At 49.7% G+C, this 22,167-nt stretch overlaps 1 protein-coding gene across 4 annotated transcripts in view; it reads left to right on the forward strand.

The window, feature by feature from the left end:
- Positions 1–1,271: 1,271 nt before the first annotated feature.
- Positions 1,272–22,167, forward strand: part of PTCH1 (patched 1) — a 69,068-nt gene continuing 48,172 nt past the window's right edge. Inside the window, exons 1-3 of one of the 4 annotated variants that reach the window (XM_046022284.1) lie at positions 1,272–1,746; positions 9,208–10,243; positions 11,838–12,030. In XM_046022284.1, coding sequence (XP_045878240.1) covers positions 10,049–10,243; positions 11,838–12,030 — 388 coding nt within the window. In that variant the 5' untranslated portion in view covers positions 1,272–1,746; positions 9,208–10,048. Of the gene's footprint in view, positions 1,747–9,133; positions 10,244–10,936; positions 11,211–11,837; positions 12,031–22,167 lie in introns of those variants that run through there. The other 3 variants (XM_046022286.1, XM_046022288.1, XM_046022285.1) reach the window with 3 other exon arrangements.

The raw sequence follows: 22,167 nt of genomic DNA on the forward strand, positions 1-22,167 counted from the left end.
GATAATATCCATTTAAGACCATTTTTTACTAAAGTCAATTGGTATGAAATGACTTTCTGGTCCAGCCTAATTCACAGGGCTGCCCAGCATTCCAATGCTTAATTACTTAATGCATCTCAAACATATGCCCTCTGGAAACTCAAATAACCCAATTAAAGAATGGTATATCATCTTTGGTGGGGGAGGGAGACAAACTGTGACTCCTAGGTTGCGTGTGTGTGTGTGTGTGTGTGTGTATGTGTGTTTTGATAACACTGTCAGCCCAGAACGACATGAGGAAAGGCTGGCTTTACCTAAAAGACCAGCTAGTTAACTCTTTATATTTTCAGTAAATTATCTTACTCCCCCATCTGTAATTCATCTATATTCATAATGTGGACCATTTAAAATAGCACCTTGCAGCTGTGTGTGAAACACAAGTCTACCCTGCAGGGTTGAGCAGATGAAATTGTTAAACACTGTGGCAAGGTCTCTCCAGAGTAGGGCTTTTCCATTTAGGGCAAGAGGCTGAGAGCCCTTCAGCACGGAGGCACTTCCGTCTAACCCCATCACCCAAGCTTTGCCTCGTTTGGGAAGGCAGCGTGGGTGGGAGCATTTGGGTGGCATACCCCCAAAACCACAGTCACTGGAAGGGGAAAAAAGCAAATATCAATTAGTAATTCCTCAGCCAGCTACCAATCTGGGTTTCCAAGGGACTCCACCTTGGTCTCTTCAGAAGCAGCAGCTTCCCAGGGACCTCGGACAGAAAAGACGCGAATCCACATACATCTTGGTGCACTGAACGTTTCCCCAGGGAGGCTCTTGTTATCGGCCCGGCTTCCCTGGCTCCCTGCCTCTCTGTCAGCCTGTGGCCCTGTCAACCAGAATGCTCCCAGCTTCTCAGGGCTTCCGTGGGAATGTGAGCAGGAAAGGGCTTTGAGAATTGAGGACAAGCAAGGTGGTGGTGTTGGGCAGCGCTCTGGGCTCCCCGCATTTGCCCGAGCGCTGGGGATGCTGCAGTGAGCTTCCCTGCTCCCCTAGCAACCCCCGCCCCCGGGTTCGGGCAAGCGGCTCAATGTTTAGCAAAGAACGGGGGGCTGGGTGGGGGGCGGCGGTGGGAGACCGCAAGGTGGGGAAAGCGAGGTGGCGAGCCGAGACCCCGCGCCCGGCGGCCCCCCGCAGATTGGACCGCGGGGGCGGGGAGGGGGGGAGCTGGGCTCGCCGGAGCTCGCGCGGCTGGGCGCCTCCCAGGAAGGCGGGGAGGGGAGCGCCTGTTTACCCAGGAGGGCTGTGCTGATAGCACGTTCCTCGAGTTTACTTTGCTTTCCTTGAGTTTATTGTAAAGGGGTAAAGTTTTTGGATCTGTCACGTGACCCTGACAGGTCCTGCCTATGGCGCGGCAGACCACCCACGCCGAGGGCCATGGAACTGCTTAATAGAAACAGGCTTGTAATTGTGAGTCCGCGCTGCACTCCGCCGAAAGCCTCCGGCGGCCCAGCGCGCCGGGGTTTTTACACTTTCCGTTCCTTTTGTAAAGACGGAGGAGGAGAAGAAGAAGACGAAGACGGAGAAAAAGACGACGACAGGGAAGACAAAGAGACCCGCAGCGACAAGGCTAGGGGGAGACGAGGGAAGACGGGGAGAAGACGGAGGAGCGGAGCACCAGGAGAGGGGGGCGAGGGCAAAAGAGGAATTGATGTGAAACCCAAGCCCAGCGTCCGCGCCATCGGCACCCGCGCTCCGGGCAGGGCTTGACGGCCGGCTATGGTGAGTGCAGCCGGCGCGGCCGCCGCCGCCTTGCCCTCGCGCCGCGTGCGCCCGGGGGCCGCGGGGTTTGCGGGTCCGGGCGCCCCGCGCGGCGGACGGAGGGTCCGGCGGGAGGGGCGGGCGCGCCGGGGCCGCGGGACTGGGTGGGCTGCGCCGCCCGGGCGCGGGAGCGCCGGCCCGCGTCTCCGCGCTCGCTCGCTCGCCGCGGGCCCCCGCCCCCCGAGGCCGGCCCCGCGGGGCGGGGAGGGGGCCGACCGCGGCGGGCCGGGCCGGGGAACGGCTCCGGGGGGAGTTCTCACGGAGGGGGTCGCCTGGGATCCCATTTTCACGCTTGAAAGGGTCGCCACCTTGGCTTCCGCTCCTCAGCCTGCTGGTGGCTCCCGACCCGCCAGCTGAGGCAGAGCTGGGTCGGAAGGGCTGGTGCGGAGAGTGACAGCGCTGGGGGGAGGGTGGGGGCCGAGGGGGCGCGCGCACCGGAGCCAGCCCTCCCGTTTCGGTGGCGCTCGTGGAGACCTGCTGGAGGCCACGGGCGCACGCTCCCGCACCCGCACGCCTCAGGGCAACACCTGGGCTAGCCGAGCAGCACCTTAGAAACCCAAAGCGCACACATGCCCCCCGCTCCCCGCCCCCGCTGGTGGAAAAAAAGGCCAGGGGTACTTTTCTGAGTTCAGGAAGGGGCCACGGGTGGGAGAGAGGTACGTGTTGGCGCTTGCGCCCACGGCACACCAAGCCTTCTGGTGCCCGCCACCCATTAAAGAGGTCGGCGGCTAGCTGGTGCTGAGTGTGGCCTCAGGGGAGCCCTGAGGTGGGGCGGGCTGACTCAGACCCCTTTAGACCCGATGCCAACCCAGGGCCCACAGGACTTTCAGAGACTGTACCTCTGGAATGACATGCTATGCCTCCAGATATTTTAGTTCGTGTTAACAATGACTCCTAGTGTGTGGATGAGCAATCAGTCCAAAGTTTTCAGATCTCAGTTTCCAACACCTAAGAAGAACCATATGGATTGTTGTCTGTGGAAGACACCCAGAGAGACCTCTCTTTTCCTAGACCTGGGAGAGAAGACTGTCTTCTTCATTTTTATCCCTCCTTCCTCCCTGGGGAGGGGAAATCTAAAAGAACCAGACATAAATAATAAAGACCCACAATGGGCGGCCCTAAATATTTAATAATTGTATAACTGAGGTCTTAAACTACAATAGTCCTTTTTCAGCATTGTGTTCAAATTTTTTTTCCTGCCAGTAGTTCAACATGCAATTAATTGCCTTCACAAAGAAAGACAATGCTTTTTGGTGTCATCCTTTGTTACTGTAACTTATTATTTCTGGGTGGTACCTCAGGATAAATCGTTGCCTCAGGTGCATTGTGCCCCCATGTTGTAAAACAAGGGGCTTTCAATTGTGAGTTTGTGTGTGTTCCAGCTGTCACCCAGCTTTCTTCCACAAGGGTGTAAAATGCCTTTGAGTCCAAGATCTTTTATATTAAAATGTTGAATTAAGGTGGACACCAATAGGCCCATTCTCAATTTGGGGTATTAGCTTCATTTCGAACTCACTGTGAGATGTGTATCTAGTTTCTGGTTATAATCTAGTCCTAATCTAACAAGCTATTTCAACAGGAGTTCACACCATTTGGATTTATTTTGGGGGGAAAAAGACCGTTTTTACAAATTGTCTTCAGCTTTCTACAGATAGAAAAACTGATGAAGCAAATTAATATGGATTAAAATAACTGTCTTCCCTGTTTTTATCCTCATTCCTCTCCTCTCTCCCTCTCTCTCTCACACACACACCTTTTATTTTCTCCCGCCTCTGCCACAGTGTATAAAGCCCTATTGAGACATGTAGGCGTGATGTGTAAACCGGATTAGCAGTATGAAAGAAAGACACACAATAAGCTGGAATTGTTTTACTTCCCTTTCATTTCTCATGCCTATATCTCTAATAAATTTGTTGCTCCAGCAGTGGGTCAAAGGGATCATGTTGCTCAGCTTCTTTTTCATGCAAGACCCAATGGCAGAGATCACTGAAATGAATGGTGTGCCTTCTGCCAAATGCAAAGCTTGATATAGATATATTAGATGGGGAGATAGAGATGAGGCAAGAGAGAGATGGAGAAAAAAAAATGTTCAGAGTCTGGGTCTTTCTAGACTACACTTCTATCCACTGGATTAATGTGGCTAAGAAGATATTTGAGAAGGGGGAAAATAGGTACAAGGATCAATGCTGTGTTTTCTTTAAAGTTCACTCGAGGCTCTAAACATTTTCTCTGTAGTTGGTGACCAAAAGCTTTGGCACTGCATAAAGTCTAATTCCCCTTTTCAAGCTAGTATTTGAACCTGGAGTAATAAATGTGGAGATTTCTGGGACCTTCTCAGGACATCTCTCCTCTGCCACCCTCTGCCCCCATCCCAAGCTCACTGCAGGCTCAAAAAATGCCAGTGCTCCTGAGTTTGTGCTGTAGACCCCTCATTTACTCCATTGTGGAATTGGGAGCAGCTTCCCATTAAAGGAGATCAGGGGTAATTAGCAGCATTATTTTGACAAGTTGGCTAGAGCTGTTCCCTTTCCTCCAGTCCTGGGGAGGAGGGAATAGGGGGAGGAAACAGAAGGTAGAAGGGAAAGGGGAGGGGAGTCATGCTCAGGGGTTTCTCATTCTGTGGCTGCTGAATCTTTTTTCCCCCCTCCCCCCTGAAACCTTTTAGACTCATTTTCTACCATCACCTTTTAAGTAAATACAAAAGCTGCCAATGAGAAAATAATAAGGCATTCTTAGAGAGCCAAGAAAATGTGGTGGATGGTGGCATACTGGCTGGAACTAAGTCTAGACTCCTTATCCAAAGTACCTGCTTTCAACTGCTCAGGCTCCGGCCCATCACTCACATCCTCTACCCTGGGCTCCCCACCCAGAAATAGATTATTACATTACAGCAAATCCCCAGTTCCTCTCCCCATCCCAGGCACACTCAACAGGCACACTGTGGGACTTAATGTAACATTTGCAATTCTTTGCATTTGTGGAAAAGAATATTAAACTCAGGCAAAATTATAACAATGCCCAAACGTCAATTTACCAGAATACATTAACCTGTTTATTCATTTCTACTTTGCAAAAAGTAGCTAAATTACACTAGATTTTAAAGATCCATTTAGCTGGATCTGAGAAACCAGTGAAAAGTTAAATCTCACCATGGTTTCTCATTAGTCAACCAAGTCCATCTCCCACAATTGCTTATCATTGGAATGTCCAAATACAAAGGGCAGATGTTTCACTTCAATATTATCACTCGGATAATCGGATGTCATTTTTGAGATGTGTGTGGTGTGGCCACAGATATTTTAAGTACTGGAGCAGAGAAGGGGAAATATTTTTCATATTCATATTTTTAAAAGTTTAAGGAAATCTGAAAACTACAGAGTCCTATGAAGTCTTGGAGCATGAAGACCTAAGTGACAAGTGATGCACTGAGATGATGCATTCCCTTCTACTTGGAAAGGGGAAACAGAACACTCAAGGGTTGCTCCAAAGAGGGCCAGCAACTCCTACTGGTTGAAAAGGCCCCAAGCTCTCGCTTATTTGGTAACTCTCAGGAGGGGAGCCATGCTGCAGACAGGCCAGTAAAGGGGCTGTCTTCCCAGCAGACACCTTCACAGGCCTGGCTCCTCCAGCCAGCCTCATCTCAGGTCCGGAGCATTCTTATGGTTAGTTGAAGTTAACAAACCCGGTGTGGCGCAGCGGTCCCCTGCACAGGGCATGCATATTAAAGCCAACAACGCTTACAAATGTAAATAAGGGCAGATTGATTAGGAACAACATTATCGCTGGGAATGTCGCACTCGCATGCATCAGCAATGAGGCAAATTGGGGGCAGCCTCAGCCCTGACCACCCAAGTCGAGCAGGCTTTTACACTGGCTCCTCTTCCCTTTCTTAAAACGTTACAGAAACAAGGCCAATTAGATCCTCAAAGTAATTCATCTCTGTGTATGAAAAAAGCAGACCACAGGGGAAGTGGCGGGTGGGGGTGGGGAGATTAAGATAGCGCTTGTTAGAGCCCAGGCTGGGGACTGCGTCTTGGAACCGATCGGTAGAATTTACAGGCCGGGACTATTGTGTGAGATGCTGAAAAGTTAACCTATCAAACAGCGGGTGAGGAGGCTGAGGGCGCTGAGAACCCGGGAGATCAACGTTCAAAACGTTTAGGAATTAAGTCAAACTAAGGGAAATGAGCCCGAGTGGAAGAGGCTTTGCCACTGAAATGGTGCACATGTAGCAGCAGTCAGCACAAGAGGATATGCAGCTCCGTGCATAGTAATAAGGAACCATGATGAGTACACAGCCTATAATTTCATTTTAGAATTCCATAATCCAAGCAGCTAAACTGAAATTGCTGTAAATAAAAGACTGGGAGGCACAACTAATGTTTTGGTCTAAAATGCTGTAAAGGAATTTGAAGAGACAAACGTAGCAACCTATGACTAACATGATTACCTTGCTATATACAGCACGATGTAAATACAAACAGACTGACACGTAAAACTAGGGGTACAACCCCCAACTCTCTAAAAAATAATTTCCAGCGGCAAGCATGTAATAATTTGACTTGAAACGTCTGCAGAACCACTCAGTAAGAAAAGTTGAAATAAATCTCCTTCCCTACTTTATGTTCTTTAGCAAACATAATAAAAATCAGGATATCGGGGCGCCTGGGTGGCTCAGTGGGTTAAAGCCTCTGCCTTCGGCTCAGGTCATGATCCCAGAGACCTGGGATGGAGCCCCACATCGGGCTCTCTGCTCCGCGGGGAGCCTGCTTCCTCCTCTCTCTCTGCCTGCCTCTCTGCCTAGTTGTGATTTTTCTGTGTCAAATAAATATTTTTTAAAAAACCAGGATATCGCTTCAAGATTAAACTTGCTACGTGTCGAGCCCCATCCTCCTGCGATGTTATTAATGTGTCATTTTAATTGCACGGTGCTTGCCTTAACAGCCCTCCCAGAGCGGCGCACAAAATCACGTGCTCCTTCGGAGTTTTGAGTTTTGAATTTCCGCGCTGGCCCGGTCCTCCGGTCCTCCTCTTGATCTCTTAAACACCCTCAGACACTTCTGCTGTCTTTGTCTCCGTCCTACGGAACACCCTACCCCGCCCGGGGTACCGCACACGTTCCGCTGGTTTGGAATTCAGGAGACAGGGCCTCCCACAAAACCAGGAGGGAGAAAAAGCTAGAAGGAAGATGGTGAGGCTGGAGAGAGAGGAAGGAGAAAGGGGTGAAAGAGGAAGGAGAAAGGGGAGAGAGAAAGAAGGAGGGAGGGGGAACCGCCAAAGAGGAAGGAAGAGGGCGGGGAGGGCTGCCGACCAGCCCCCCGAGAGAGCTGCGTGGGCTGCCCCAGTGGCCTGCGTGCCCCGGGGCAGTCCCCTCCGGGCCGAGGCCGCGGACACCCGGCCGCTGAAGGGGAAGGGACCCGTGCGCTCGGCCATTGGCCGGCCGCGGGGAGGCCGCGCGGACATTGGGCAACGTAAGGGGGCCGGACCGCCTTCAGGAATGTACTACGGCGCGTCCGGCACGTCCGTCCGCGCCGGCGGGGCGCGAGCCTCGTCTGGGCTCCCGGGAGGCTGCGCTGGAGACTTGGAGTCCGCCCAGCGCGAGCCAAGCGCACCGACTTCCCTACCTGCTCCGCCTGGGCCGCGCGGGGAGTCCCGGAGCTCGGGTGCGCGCGCAGGCGGACGCACGCGCGCGCGCTTAGGCCTGCCGGCAGCCCAGCGCGCGCAGCCCCGGCCAGGCCCTGGGTCACGTGGTCGCATGGACTCCGCCTTCTGCCCCCGCTCCTCCCCCTTTCCCTCCATCTGGGTTTCTTTCTTTCCTTTCCTTTCTTTCTTCTTTTTTTTCAATGAACACACACCGTGTGCATCTTAAAGCCACACTGCCCCATTTCACAGCTGCAGTCGGCTTCTAGCTGCGCGGGTCCCCCTCTGCAGTTCAACCACGTTTTGAAAAAAGAAAGGGAAAAATAGTTAAATGAAACAGAATCGAGAGTTTGAGGGTCTGGTCCCTATCAGGGAGGATTTCATAACTTGCAAACAAGAAAAACAAATTACGCTTTTCAAAAATTGCATTTTTAAATAAAAAGCGGAACTATGTAGGTAGTTTAATTTGTCTCTGGCCCCAGGATCCACTTCAGAGGGTCGGGTGTTTTCTTCCCCAACGGGAAGCGAATCCCCGGGATGTCTCGGTGACACTGGCCGCAGTGTACTGACAAGTCCTCGCAATCAGAGCACAATTTGTTTCGAATGAATCCAACATCAAAGCCTTTATTCTCCTCAACGTCACGCTATTATTAAATATAACAGGATGCGTACCAGTTTGGTGGGGGGGAATGTTTAAAAAGGACTTTAACTTAAACGAGGACATGCGGGTAAGAAAAGGGGGAGTCCAAATGAACCCCGAATAGTCAGGGAAATTTTTTTCTTTCTCAATGAAGCAATTCCGTTGCTCCTGGTTGCTAAAAGGATTCTGTTGTTTCTCTTTTACATATGTCACATTAAAGATTCAAATAAAAACGCCTCTGCCTCCACAAGATTGCTTCGGTGTCTGGATTCCACGTTTTTAAAAAACTGACTCCTTCAAACGGGGACTGTGCTGCCTTGGGTTTGGGGGTGGGGTGGGGGGAGGATTTTAAGAAAGGGTGGCTTTTCCCAACGTCCTTACTCTCCTCTTTAACTTTCCATTTTGTTTATCTTAATGCGAGGCGTTGTTCCCTGCGAGAGCCTAAGTCTTCTCTTTAGTTAGAAAAGAAAAGAGAGGAGAAAAAAAAAAAAATCTGGCACACACTGCCGCCCTATCCACCACCCTGTCATTATTGGTGCAGGCCTGGGAATTCAAGCCGGACCTCCCAGTATTTGCTGCAGCTTGAGGCCAAGGTGCCTCTGAAAGGGTTTTCTTTGAGGAATTTCAGAAATTGTTTAAGCGCTTAAAAAAATATTACATTTCCCCCCGTGTCTATCGCGAGGCAAATGCTCGTGGGTGTATGTGTGTGTGTGAGTGTGTGTGCGCGCGCAAAAGGCGTCTTACAAAAAGAAGACACTGTTGAAAAGAAAAAGAGTAAGAAAGAAAAGGGAGGGGGGAGCATTCCTTAATGGAAGTATTGCATGCGAGAAGGTTGGCGCTCTCGGAGGCTCCCCCCGAAGCCGGGGATGCACACACTGGGGTTGCCTACCTGGGTGGTCTCTCTACTTTGGTGAGCTGTTGCTAAGCAGCTAATAATAGTCATGTTTGCTGAGTAATTTCTGCCCTCCGTGAGCCAATCGCGTCGCAGAAACCCAAGCCATCTGACAGCCCCGGGGGCGGGAGCTCCAGCCTTTTTCTCTTTCGCTCGGTCTCTCCCCCTCCACCCCCTCCCCTCCTCCTCCTCTTTCTCCAAATGGAGAGAGTTCTTTTTTTTCTTCTTCCATCTCATCTATTGAATCAAGGAGCTGCTGCGGCCGCTGCCCGCTGCACACACACAGAGCGGAGTCCCCAAGTCCCGGGAGCGAGTGAGGCGCGCTGCACTGGGGCAGAATGGTCCAGCGGGTCGGCGAGGAGCACAAGAAAGCAGAGTCCGGGACCGAACAGCCACCGCGAACCCAGCAGCCAGAGCCCGAGCAGCCCGAGCAGCAGCTTCAGGAGCCGCCACCGCCAGCAGCAGACGCCGCGAGAGGAGCGGCGGCGGCGGCTGCCCCGGCCCGGCAGCGCTGAGACCCACCGGGCACCCACGGACCCCGCGGCGGTGGCTCTGCGCTTACCCTCCGCGGCCGCTCGAGCGACCCGGGGGGCGCCGAGGGAGCCGGCGAGGCCGGCGGGAGCGGCGGGGATTTGCTGGCGCTTTCTGCAGTGAAGGGGTCGCGGCGCGGGGCGGGGGGCGGGTAGGGGGAGTTGGGGATCTCGAGGAGCGCCGCGCGAGCGTCCGAAGGACAGGCTGGTTCCGCGCGCCGGCTCTCGCCTTCCCGAGAACTGGATGTGGGCAGCGGCGGCCGCAGAGACCTCCGGACCCCCGCGCAATGTGGCAATGGAAGGCGCAGGGTCTGACTCCCCGGCAGCGGCTGCGGCCGCAGCGGCAGCAGCGCCCGCCGTGTGAGCAGCAGCAGCAGCGGCAGCAGCAGCAACAGCAGCAGGTCTGTCAACCGGAGCCCCAGCCCGAACTGCCGGCGGCCAGCAGCGTCCTCGCCAGCCGAGCGCCGGGGCGCGCCGGGAGCCCGCAGCGGCGGCAGCAGCGCGCCGGGCCGCCCGGGAAGCCTCGGTTCCCGCGGCGGCGGCGGCGGCGGCGGCGGCAACATGGCCTCGGCTGGTAACGCCGCCGAGCCCCAGGACCGCGGCGGCGGCAGCTGCAGCGGGGCCCCGGGTCGGCCGGCTGGCGGCGGGAGGCGCAGACGGACCGGGGGGCTGCGCCGCAACGCCGCGCTGGACCGGGACTATCTGCACCGGCCCAGCTACTGCGACGCCGCCTTCGCTCTGGAGCAGATTTCCAAGGTGCATTTCAGACTCTTCTCCTCTCCTCCCACTCTTCCCTCCTCTTCCTCTTTGGGATCACCCCCGCCACACACATACACACACACGCACACGCACGCGCGCACGCACGCACGCTAGCACTCATACACACCTCTCCAGGAAAAGAGGCAGACAAGTGGGGATTGAAAAATTCAAACCCTCCCTCCGGTCCTCAGAGGAAAGGGCTGTCTGAGGTCCGCAGGGGGTGGAGGGTGTGTATGTGTGTGTGTGTGTGTGTGTGTACGCGTGTGTACGCGCCCTCCCCGGCATGCCTTTTCCGGAGCACTGGAAAGCAGTCCACAGTGGACCACCTCGAGGGCGGCCACAGCGCGGCACTGCCCAGTGCCCCCAACCCCAGAGACCCCTGCTCCCGCGCCCCTGCCCCTGTTTGCAACCTAAACCCCTGTAATGCTGCCACATTTCTTAACATCTTGGAGGGGGAGGCGGAGTGGAGGGAGGCGGAGAGAGGGGGGGGAGGGAGCCGAAATAAAGGTGGTTTCCTTTTTTGGCAGCGGGTTTTGCTTTTGTTGAACATGAAATCTCGGCCCCCTTAAAAATTATCCTTGGAAGAGGGCATCTCCCGTCTTCGTTTTTAGTTTTTGAGCCACCTCTTCTCAGAGCCTGGGGGGAAAGGGAAAGTTGTAAACAAATTGCCACCTTAAATCCGCGGTGCAGGTCTGCCAAGCGGCCGGGTTCATTGTGTTTACGAGGCTTGCTGAAATGTGTGGAATCCGGGGAAGGCGAGCACCCAGACGGGGGCCCGCCAGGGCAGCGGCCAGCGCCGGGAAAACGCCGCCGCCGGGAGCAGCCACAGCCCAGCCAGGACCCCCGCCTGCGCCGGCCTGGGCCCTTCCCCTGTGCACTTGGCTACTTTTTACGTTTAACCAGATGGGAAGGGAGAGGAGGGAAAGATCCATGTGGCCGCCCTCTTCCGATCACAAATATTGTCGTAAGTTACAGATGGCTGCCCCACTTCCTAATTCAGCTCACACAGCGTCTCCCAACGCTTTGGAAATGTGTCGCGAGTGAGCTCCGGCGGCCGCGCTCACCACGTGGATCCCCACTTACTACCACGCCGGGCGGGGATCAGGGTTGGGGAGCCCGTAATACATTGTTCACAGAGCGAGCTCATCCCCCAGCCCCCTTCCCTGCCGGGGCACCCGGAGAGGGGTGAGGGATGGCCCTCGACTTGCGGGGAAGCGACCCGTGGTTTGCTGGTTCTTAAATGGTGGGCTCCAGCGCAGAGATTCCGCAACCCCTCTCTTCCCAGCTCCCGTGTGAAGATTGCCTCTGTTGAGTGACTTCTCTCCTGTTTGCCTTGGCTTCTCCTTCCCTCTGTTCTTGCAGCCCCTCTCCCTAGCGCCCCCAAGACACCTTCCGGGAGGCTACGCGGGTCGTGCGTGGGGGCGCCCCTGCTGTCGCCAAGGTGCAGCTCCCACGCTGCATCCCGACTTTGATTTACGGCCAGGCCTCCCCACGGCGGTCGCGGGATCCGCGGGCGGGTGCGCGCAAGCGGGCGTGGGCGCGCAAGCTGCGACTCCCCGGCGCTCACTCCTCCCTTCTGCTTCATCCTCAGGGGAAAGCTACTGGCCGGAAAGCGCCGCTGTGGCTGAGAGCGAAGTTTCAGAGACTCTTATTTAAACTGGGTTGTTACATTCAAAAAAACTGCGGCAAGTTCTTGGTTGTGGGCCTCCTCATATTTGGGGCCTTCGCTGTGGGATTAAAGGCAGCTAATCTCGAGACCAACGTGGAGGAGCTGTGGGTGGAAGGTAAGAGACCCAGCGCCCGCCGCGGCGCCCTCTCGTCCCCCAGCCCGGGCCTCTTTCCCTTCCTCCTTCCAACTGATAAAGATATTTGCCAGCATACACCTAGAGCCTTTCTGTGGCGAGCGAGAACCCCCTACCCGCACCAGGGGGAATTGTTTATTGTTTGGGCGCCTGGCCCGGAGCCAGGCCCGCCCGACAAAGGCCGCGCTGTAATCTACTCGGGGCGCTGCGCTTTGCTAGGTGTTGTGGGAGAGAGTGGCGAGGGCGGGCTGGCGGGGGCTCGGGGCCCCTCCATGGGCCGGACCACTCCGCGCGCCCGGGGGTCCCCGGGGCCTGCCGCCGCCGCCGCTCGCCTCTGCTGAGCCCGAGACGCTGCTGTGGGAAGGCCTCTCGGCTTCTGGCTTTCGTCCTCGGCGTCCATCCCTCCCCCACCCCCACCCACCGCGTCCAAAGAGAAAGAAGTGGGGGGGCAGAAAGAGGCCACCCCTCCAGCTGGAAGGAGTGTGCGCGCCCCCGGCGGCCGCGGCCGCAGCGCCGGGGAGGGCGGGGGGCGGGCGCAGCGCGGGCCTGCGGAGGCGGCGGCGTGTGTGGTCCTGTTTTTGGACAGCTTTCAACTCTGGGGGAAAAAAACATTTGTCTCAAGGTACAAAAAAAAAAAAAAAAAAAAAAAAAGTGGGGGTGGGGAGGAAAGGAATTGAAAAAAAAAAACAGCAAAGCATAGACTGGAACGCATGTTTGCAAAGTAGATTAATGTTTCCTCGAGGGTGGGGGCTTTTTAAATGGAATGATTTCGGGGCAGGGCCGCGTTTTGCAGGCTGAAAGAAGAAATGTGTTTTAAGAACTCGGGTTTGGAGGGAGGGGCCACACAGGAGCTCTCCAAGGGGCTCTGCCATTCTTTTACCCAACATTCCTCAATTTGGGGGTTCTTGAGACCTTTTTTTTTTTTAAGCAGTTGTAAATTTTAAATGGATCCCCCTCGCGACGGAAACATTTTACATGCTTTTGGTGATACGGGTTTTTTGTTGTTTGGTTGTTTTTTGTTTGTTTGTTTTCAAATTCTTTTTCTGGAAAGTAACAGTCTTGCTATTTGGAAACATTTTAACCTCTACATACTGCTCTTGGATATCTCTTACAATGAGATGGGAAGGAAGGATTGAAGTAATTATGTAGACATTTCAAACCAGAGAATCTGGAGCATTCCTAGTAAGAGCTACCTAACACAAAATTTGGAAGCCTAAGAGTTTTATGTGTGATGACGTCAGTGATCTCTTTCAGAATGCTGTTGGAAAACTAACCTAGGAGAATATTTTGTTAAGTTTACCTAGTTTGTGAAAATTCAACTCTCAGTGTTTTGCAAGCATGTGGTGGAGCCTTTAATTGAGAAGTGACAATTAAAATAATAGTCCAAATAATTAAGACCAGAAAACATTCTTGCCTTTAGTAGGTTGGTAATTAATACAAACTATTCCTTGGATTGAATCCATGGGGTAATTTACCTCAGTTGAGCACTTCTGTGTCTTTGGTAGGTAAGAGTTTTATTGAGCACCTATGATATCTTAACACCAAGTTTACTGAGTACCTATCATTCCCTAGCACTGTGCTAGGTACTGTAAGGGTCGCCGAAATCTGTGAGACACTCCTTGTGCACAAACGCACGCAATTAGAAATACTGGAGTTCAGTAGGCTTGCAGTAAACTTGAGCTCACAGTTGAAGTGGGCCATGAAAGTCAAATGAGAAAAAAAGCTTCCATGGAAGTGGTGAGGTAAATTAGGATGACCTGGAGAGAGAGAAGGGTGGAGGGATGTCTGGGCAGGAGCTGGGATAGGGAGTCAAGTAGAGGCCCCAGCTGAGTGGAGGCTCCTGGTGTTGTGGGAATAGGATGCTATGGTACAGGTGTGCCCAGGACAATAGCGCTGTAGTTGGGAAATGATGTGATTGGCTAGACTTTGGGGAGCCACTGTAGATTTTAGGGGAGAGCAATGGATGAGCTGAGGGGCTTCCCAGCTCTGTCCGTTTACTTTACACCACTCAGACCAGCACATTTGTTAGTATCAGTGGTGATGACAGAAGATAATTTTTTTGCTGTTTTGAGCAAGATTTTTTCAGTAGACCCAAGTGTAAAGAGAAATAATGTGATTTATTTTCTTAACATTGTATATTTCTAGAAGCGACTGTGTTTCTGCACGAGACAATTCGTTTCAAGTCCTGGAAGAAAGTGGCAGTCTCACCTGGGCTCTAGTTTAGTGAGAGAGTGTGAAGGAGTGACAACACCTCAGACAGGTGTCATTTTGCCAACTTTGGGCCTCAGTTATTTTTCTTCCCATTTCTGTTTTGGTAATTTCAGCGTGGCTCACGGGTTCTTTAACCAAATGTTATTTAACTAAATGTCATTTACTTAATACTGTCACTTGCTGCTTAACTATCATTACTGTTTATTACCTATTTGCACATCCCTTACAACTCAATAAAGTAGCTATTATTACACTTATTTTTTATTTCATTTTTTTAATTTAATTTTATTTTCAGTGTTCCAAGATTCATTGTTTATGTACCACACCCAGTGTTCCATGCAATACGTGCCCTCCTTAATACCCACCACCAGGCTCACCCATCCTGCCACCCCCCCCTCCCTTCCAAAACCCTCAGTTTGTTTCTCAGAGTCCACAGTCTCTCATGGTTCATCTCCTCCTCCGATTTCCCCCAATTCACTTTTCCTTTCCTTATTTTTATGACATAATAGTATATGTGATGTGTTTACCTATAATAACTGATTCATTATTCAATTTTACAAAAATGTCCACTTTACCTTCTAATGACTGATGTCTACTTGTCATTCATTCATTCATATTCATTCACTGGGTGCTAGACTCTTCCTATGTAGAAGAAGCAAATAGTTTCATAAATACAAGTAAACTCAACCAGGGTTTCCCGTGAGTCCACCATACCATTTTAAAATTTTTTAAAAAGATTTTATTTATTTATTTGACAGAGAGAGAGATCACAAGTGGGCAGAGAGTCAGGCAGAGAGAGAGGAGGAAGCAGGGCCCCTGCTAAGCCAGAGCCCAATACAGGGCTCGATCCCAGGACCCTGGGATCATGACCTGAGCCGAAGGCAGAGGCTTTAACCTACTGAGCCACCCAGGAGCCCCCATTTTATAATTTTAACTTAAGTTCAAAGAAGAGGTAACAAGTGAGGAGTTCTTGTTTATGATGTGTAGTGAGGTTGGTGTTCATATCAACAGTAGGTAGTGTAAGCATTTGTTTTCAGGAGTTGGAATTTCCTGCTCTGAGTAGCAACTTGGAATGCAGGTTAATTGTGCTTTAATCTCTGATAAATTCTTTACCACTATCAGCAAAGAAGCTTGTTAGATGTTTTTTTCTTAAGGGAGACTATAAATGTTCTGAGCATAAACAAGGGTGCTTGCTACACTAAAGAAACCAAATATATAGAGATTGCCTATTTCCCTAGGTGAAAAGGAACAGACTGAGAAACCATAGGAGATTTTAGGGAGAGAGGAATGCTGAAGGACAGTTTGGGAAAATGTTTATTTACCCTGTGGTTGGTTGGTTGGTTTGTTTGTTTTTTAAAGACATGCCACACACACTACATAGATAAATAGACAAAGGCAACTGGAAATGTGTATATCTATGTATCTGTACACAAATACCTGTATATACCAGTTGACTCTTGAACGGTGTGGGGTGTTTGGAGTGCCGACCCCTGCACAGTTGAAAATCCATGTGTATCTTTTGACTCTCCCAAACCCTAACTACTAATAGTCCATGTTGACTGGAAGCCTTACTGATATATATAATATATATAATATAATATATATTATATTATATATATTATATTATATATGTTATATAATATAATATAAGTAGTTGATTAACACATATTTTGTATGTTACGTGTATCACATGCTGTATTCTTAAATAGAGTTAGTTGAAGAAAAGAAAACATTATTGCAAAAATCAGGAGGAAGAAAAAATATATTTACAGTACTATACTGTATTTATTGAAGAAAATCTGCATATAAGTGGACCTGCACAGTTCCAACCTGTGTTGTTCAACTGTGCTTATCTCCATTATTTGTGTATCCATGTAGACTTACTACATATGTCCTTGTATTTGCCAAAATAATTATCTTTTTAATATACCCAGCAAATTAAAGGGGTCCACTTGATAGGCTGTATCATTGATTTGACTTTCAACTTCGACATGCTGGGGAAATGTGGCTTTATAAAGGCAGTTTGAATACATTGGCACACTGTGCAGACCAATGTAAGCTAGAGAAAGATTCTCTTATATTTTTTATCACATTGGTGATAAGAATTCTTTGACTCTGTCGTCAAAATGTTCATACAGTGATAGCTGTGATCACTGCAACAGCAACCGGTTTCTTTTAAGAAACTCAATATACATTGGGTACTAGCTCAGGTCTGAGGGTTATAGTATTTGCAAGTCAAAAATATCAAATGTAGCTTACTTGTGACTGGAGTCATGAGGTTCAGGAAAAGAGTATGTGGAATGATGTAGTGGACATCTGCTGTTACTGAAACACATGCCAGTGGCGGCAAGGTCAGGGAGAGACTAATTGTTCCTTAAATACAAAAATATCCCTTCAGCTCACGCTCTCTATGTCTGCTCTGTGCCAGGCACTGCACACAGTTCCAGAAAGGTGTTGGTGAAAGGCCACAGTCTGTGCTCTCAGAGGACTTCCACCCAGCAGGGGGCACACAGACCAGACTCAGGATGGCAAGAACACCTTCCAGGACAGCCTGGACAGGAAGGGACTGAGCCAGGCACCAGGGGTTGGAGAGTTGAGGGTGCTGGGGCATTCCAGGAGCAAGGCTCAGTGGACTGGGCTGTGGCCTCCAGGAGAACTACCCAGTACTTGCCTCCAGTTGGAACTTCAGGCTGCGGGTGGGGAGCCCAGAGGCCTGGAAGGCCAAGCTGTGTGGCAGGAAGGTCTCTGGTGTGTGCAGGCCATTTGGGTGAGTGGCTGCTAGCTCTCCCTCTTAGCCCTTCTTTGCCTGTTTCATTCTCTGTACTGGCATATCTGGCCTCTAGGGCCCTCCCTGCTACTGGCATGCTTCACCTGGATTTCACTCTTCTGGGCACAGAACAGACATAACTTGGTAATCTTGCCCTTTCTTGGTTGGCTTTTTCTTTTTGCTTAGCACATTTATCCTCCTGTCCCGTTTAATATCTACCCCCCCCCCCACTCCAGCCCTGTCTCAGACACAAGTCTGTTGTGACAGCTCTCCAGTGACAGAATGTTCATTTATCTCTTTGAGCATTTTTTTCCCCTCAAGCTTTGCTCAGCCCCTGGCTTCTTTTACTGCAAAGGGTAATAGTAGCCTTGAAATGAATCTATATTGCCTTGTGTTTGGTTATTAACATCTCTGGAGGACTAGCAAGGGAAGAGGACACAAGTTTTGACTTTGTTGTTTTTGTTTGTTTGTTTGTTTGTTTAAGAAAAAAAAATTTTAAATGTTTTTAATGCCTGCTTGATGTTTTTAAGTGTTCTCAAGTTTGTTCCTTGCTAGTATGATGCCTTCAGCGTTCTTGAACTCAGGCAGTTGTAGGAATACATGAATACATGAACTTCACTATCCTTTCTTTCCGTTTAGAGCAAGTTTTCTAACTATGGACATTTTGCTGGATAATTCTGTTATGGGGGTTGCCCTGTGCCTCTTAGGATGTTTAGCAGCAACCCTGAACTCTACCCACTAGATGCCAGTAGCAACTTCCCAGTTGTGACAACCAAAGATGTTTCTAGTCATTGCCAAATTGAGGGGGGAGAGAATGTACAAAATCACTCCCATTGAGAAGCCCTCGTTTCGATGATAGATTCCCATTGGAAGACCCATGCTGTGCAGAGGGAAGGCTTTTATTATGTTGGAGTTGTGACAGCAAAGGCACTGCCATAAGTGCAAAAGAATTTTCTTTAAGGTAATGCCCCCCTCCCCACCTCCATATTTACTGGCCTAGGTAGCTAATGGTAACTAATTTTTTTTTATTCTAATAATTTAAATTTGTTTTCTTAGAATTACATTAAGTGTCCAATTAAAAAAAAAAAACCCAACATGACAAGTTGACAGAGAGATAGAGGGGCAAGCCATGGAAGAAAGAAAAAGCTGTATATTCGAATATTTTCTTCCTTTGGGTAATTTAATTTTGAAGACAGACCTCGTTGCATTTCAAGAACAGTAAGGTGAAGGTTTAGCATGAACATGACTTTATAAAAAGCAGGAAAAGACACCACTGGATTTAGTTCACATTGAAACAAGAGCTCCGTTTGGCAGCCCGTGCAGTGCATTAGCTCTTTCGTGGTCTAGGTCTCCTCCAGATGCTCCTGTCACAACCCCCCGCCACCCCCCATGCCCTTCCGCAACAGAGCCAAAGGCACACGGTAAGGGGCTGAGGCCTTGAGCCTGTATGGGCCCAGTGGGTTCTAACTTTACCACCCCTTTTCAAAATTATCCCCCAGTTTCTGCTCTCTGGGGCTGTCAGTTTGGGGGCATTTCAGAAGAGACAGAAAGACCTGCTGAAATGCAGCTTCTTTCTTCTCCTTGGTCCCCTGTGCACTTTGAAAAATTAAGATGTTTATCAGGTTAGATTGCAATAGTGGGTGCCCACAAGCAGGTGCAAGGAGTTGTGGTTTTCTTCATATTTGGAAGAAAATGACTGAAAATTCAACACCCAACAATAATTGCTTGACAATACCAAAGAGCCTCAGGTGCCTTCTTCCCAGGGCACCTGACCCTTCGAATCCCCTGTGTCTCTTTGCTGCCCACCATTCTTCACCCTCCAAAGGAGTGTCGAAGCGAGGTTGGGCGATGGGCTGTATCAGATACACGGACTGCCGCTTGGAGGCTCCAGAAGATGACAGCTTCCAGATGTACGAGCCGCCGGATCCATTTGTTTGGATTATGCACCACAGCTGATGGCGAGATTAACACTGGCTGGACAAGCTATGGGAGATTTGTCTGGTTTCCACAATGCTGTGTTTATATTTCATTGGGATTTCTCCTTCAAAGCTGACCTCCCTGTGACCCCCAGAGCTCTGTCCACTCAGGCCAAGCTGTAACTTGTCTGCCCCTCTTCTCCTGGTGTGTATGTGTGTGTGTATGGGGGTGGAGGGGTGATGGTGGTCACAATTGTGCAGCGGAAGGGGCTGCTTTCATGGTTTACGATTAGCCCCCTCCCCGCCCCAGCTTCATGCCAGCTGTCTGCCCAGTTTTAGACCCAGAAGAGTAGTCTATTTTATGGGGGTGGGAGGTAGAGAAGATGGAGGGGGCTTGATTTTAAAGGTCTTTTTAGCTTTGAAAACAAATAACGGAAATATTTGAAAAGCATTATACAGGAGACCATATTTAATAGAGGCTGTTTTGCAGAAGTATAGTATTTTAGCTCAGCGCTAGTTTAATACTATTTTGAAAAAAGACACCCCTAAATAATCACCAGACCTGTGTGATCCTAATACTATTTCCTTTGCCCCTCACTGGCTCCCAGAACCTCTTCTCCCTCCCTCCCCTTCCCCTCTCCCATCCTTCTTTCCCCCCACCTACTCCTAAACTGCCCTAATCATTTCCTCCCAGTGGATCTCTGGAGTTACTAGTGTGAAATCTGAAATGGTAGTAAATCTGGTTAATCACAAACTGACAGGAGGGAATTAGAAAATGTATTATTTCAAACCAGCTGTGGGAGATACCACATGGGAAGCTGCCGTTTGCATCCTTGGCGTTCTTATCTTAGTAAGGGTTGGTTACCCGACCTTACTGTTTGATGGGGTCTTGTCAGCAGAAGATGCACTTCCCCTATTGAAGAGCCATGGCATTTTTTTGGACTTTTGAGGTGCCTTAGAATTCACCAACAGATGGAGTGTGAAATTCGTCTTGGTCCCCTGTGTTTAATGTATTGTGTGAAATACAGAAGAACTGGGCCCTTTAGCATTCCTTGAGATGCTAAGTAAAATGTAAACCAAGACATCTAACCCAGGCACCATACTTCAGGTTCTCCCTGTGTGGAACTCCCACCAAAGGCAAAAGGAGCACCGAAGAGGATTTGGAGTTCCTTATTCAAATTTTGGCCAACTCTGCTACATTAGATGGACTATCCACACGAGAGGTCCCAGAGAGCAGATGGTTTTGCCCATGAAGACGCTTCCAGCAGTTCATAAGGAGGAAACTCCTTGGGATTTTCTTAGTGGGAACCCTCCTTGACCACACAGCTATCATCAGGGTCATCAAGCTATAAGCACTTTTATTACTTGTTCTCTGCTCCCAAACTCTGAATTTGGGTCCTTCATGATAAAACCTATTGGATTTGTTTCCCTTAAACTGGATTTAGGGCGTTTTTTTTTTTTTCCTTTATATGGTCATACCTATTTTTCTACTTGTGTGTATCTTTAGGTTTGACACGAATAATTCCATCTTCCAAAATAGTAGAATGCTGCCATTGAGAAACCTCTTGACTGTTGTAGAGAAAGATATGGGAAAGATGCATTCTGTCCCCAGTCCCTTCAAGACTATAACTATTGTGTTGTATTTGGGTTTATAGCATAGTTGGAAAAACTATGTGTTAGGGAAACTGTTGTTGGCGGGCAGTCAGGTACCTGCGAATGAATGACAAGTTTGTTGTTGGAGAGATTTATCATGTGGAGGGAGGACCTTATTTCTAGAAACCCAGGTGTGAGTTGACCCAAATTGTCCACACAACTTGTGGGTCCCACAATACCACTGGTGAGGTGTGGTGAGGTGAGGCTAGTGAGAAGCAAGTCTCTGTACCACTGCACAAACTTGCTGTATTGTCGTTAAGATGAATGAAAAGAATCAGTTTCCCCAGTTTATCAACCAAAAGAGTTTTCAGTTACTGATGAAACAGTGTACAAAAGTAAGCAAAAGGAACTAGAAGTGGGCTTTGTGAAGTCCATGCGCCCAATTTTTTTCCCCTTAAATCATTGCTTAAGGGCTTCTGGCCCCTAGCTCAGGAATCCTGCCCAAAAATGCCAGATGTATTACACAGTCAAGTACTGCAATGTAAACACTGCTCTGTGCCATGAGGCAGGGTGGTCCGCTCCTATTAAAGAAGAGCCAGAGACTGGGAGGGGCCGAGAGGTATGCCCTGGGCTCTACAACGGCCCGGTAGTGGTCATGGTGTTTGGGCTTTTGCTGGCACAGTCAAGATTTGGAACTAGGAAAACCTAGAGGAATTAATACTTTTTACTGGCAAACAAAAGCCACTTGAATTGGGATGCCAAGGAGAGCAAGATGTGGCTTGGATCATGTTGCCTCACTGGGTCAGATAAGTTGATAAAATGTGGAACAGGATGGGGAGGGGCTGATAGGAACCAAGCTGTTGTTTTCCCAGTAGGATCTGTGAGCATCACCCTTTTCATCTGCTGTGTAGTCACCCTTTTCATCTGCTGTGAGTTACACGGCAAGGTGGGTGAAGCAAAAGGAGGGAGCAGCTTCTCCCACCATGCTCTCCTGGGTCTGAGAAAACCTGGGTCGGTGTTCCTTCTGTGTGTACATCAAAGCGAGGGCACAGAGCTGCCCAGACGTGTGGTAGCGCTGGGGGCCAGCCCAGGTTATATTATAGATATATTATATAGATATGTTATATCTATATAGATATATAGATGTACTGTAAGATATGTTATAAATAAACAGCCTTCCAGTTGGCTCCCAGTTTCTAGAGTTCAGTAAAACGTCTACTAATGACGATCCTTGGAAGGTAAGAGCTTTGGGCCGCCCCTCCTGTCAAACGTGTTTCTATAGTGCTGCTGGAGATTTGAGGAAATTGTACTGCCTAGACATTATCTGTACGTCCAAATAATCTAGTACTAAGCAGTCCTTAGACTGACTAAATTGAGGGTTTTAAAACATTAATATGAAGGTATTTTTGTGAGTTAGGAGGAAATGGGGTTTCAGTTTGAACTTGGGGAATTGTTTAAACAATCTGCAATGATATTATCCCGATTTTAGAAATCCATACTACAGAGTGCTCTGAGAACATTGCTTTTAGAAACAGTGATGGTAAAAATGGGAATTTTTGAGATTAAGGAGAATGTAGGGTTCTTGACTCTCCCCCAGCACTTTTTGTTTTTCTGTTTTGAATTCTCCCATTT

The sequence above is a fragment of the Meles meles genome, chromosome 11 (assembly GCF_922984935.1).
Source record: "Meles meles chromosome 11, mMelMel3.1 paternal haplotype, whole genome shotgun sequence".
NCBI lineage: Eukaryota > Metazoa > Chordata > Mammalia > Carnivora > Mustelidae > Meles > Meles meles.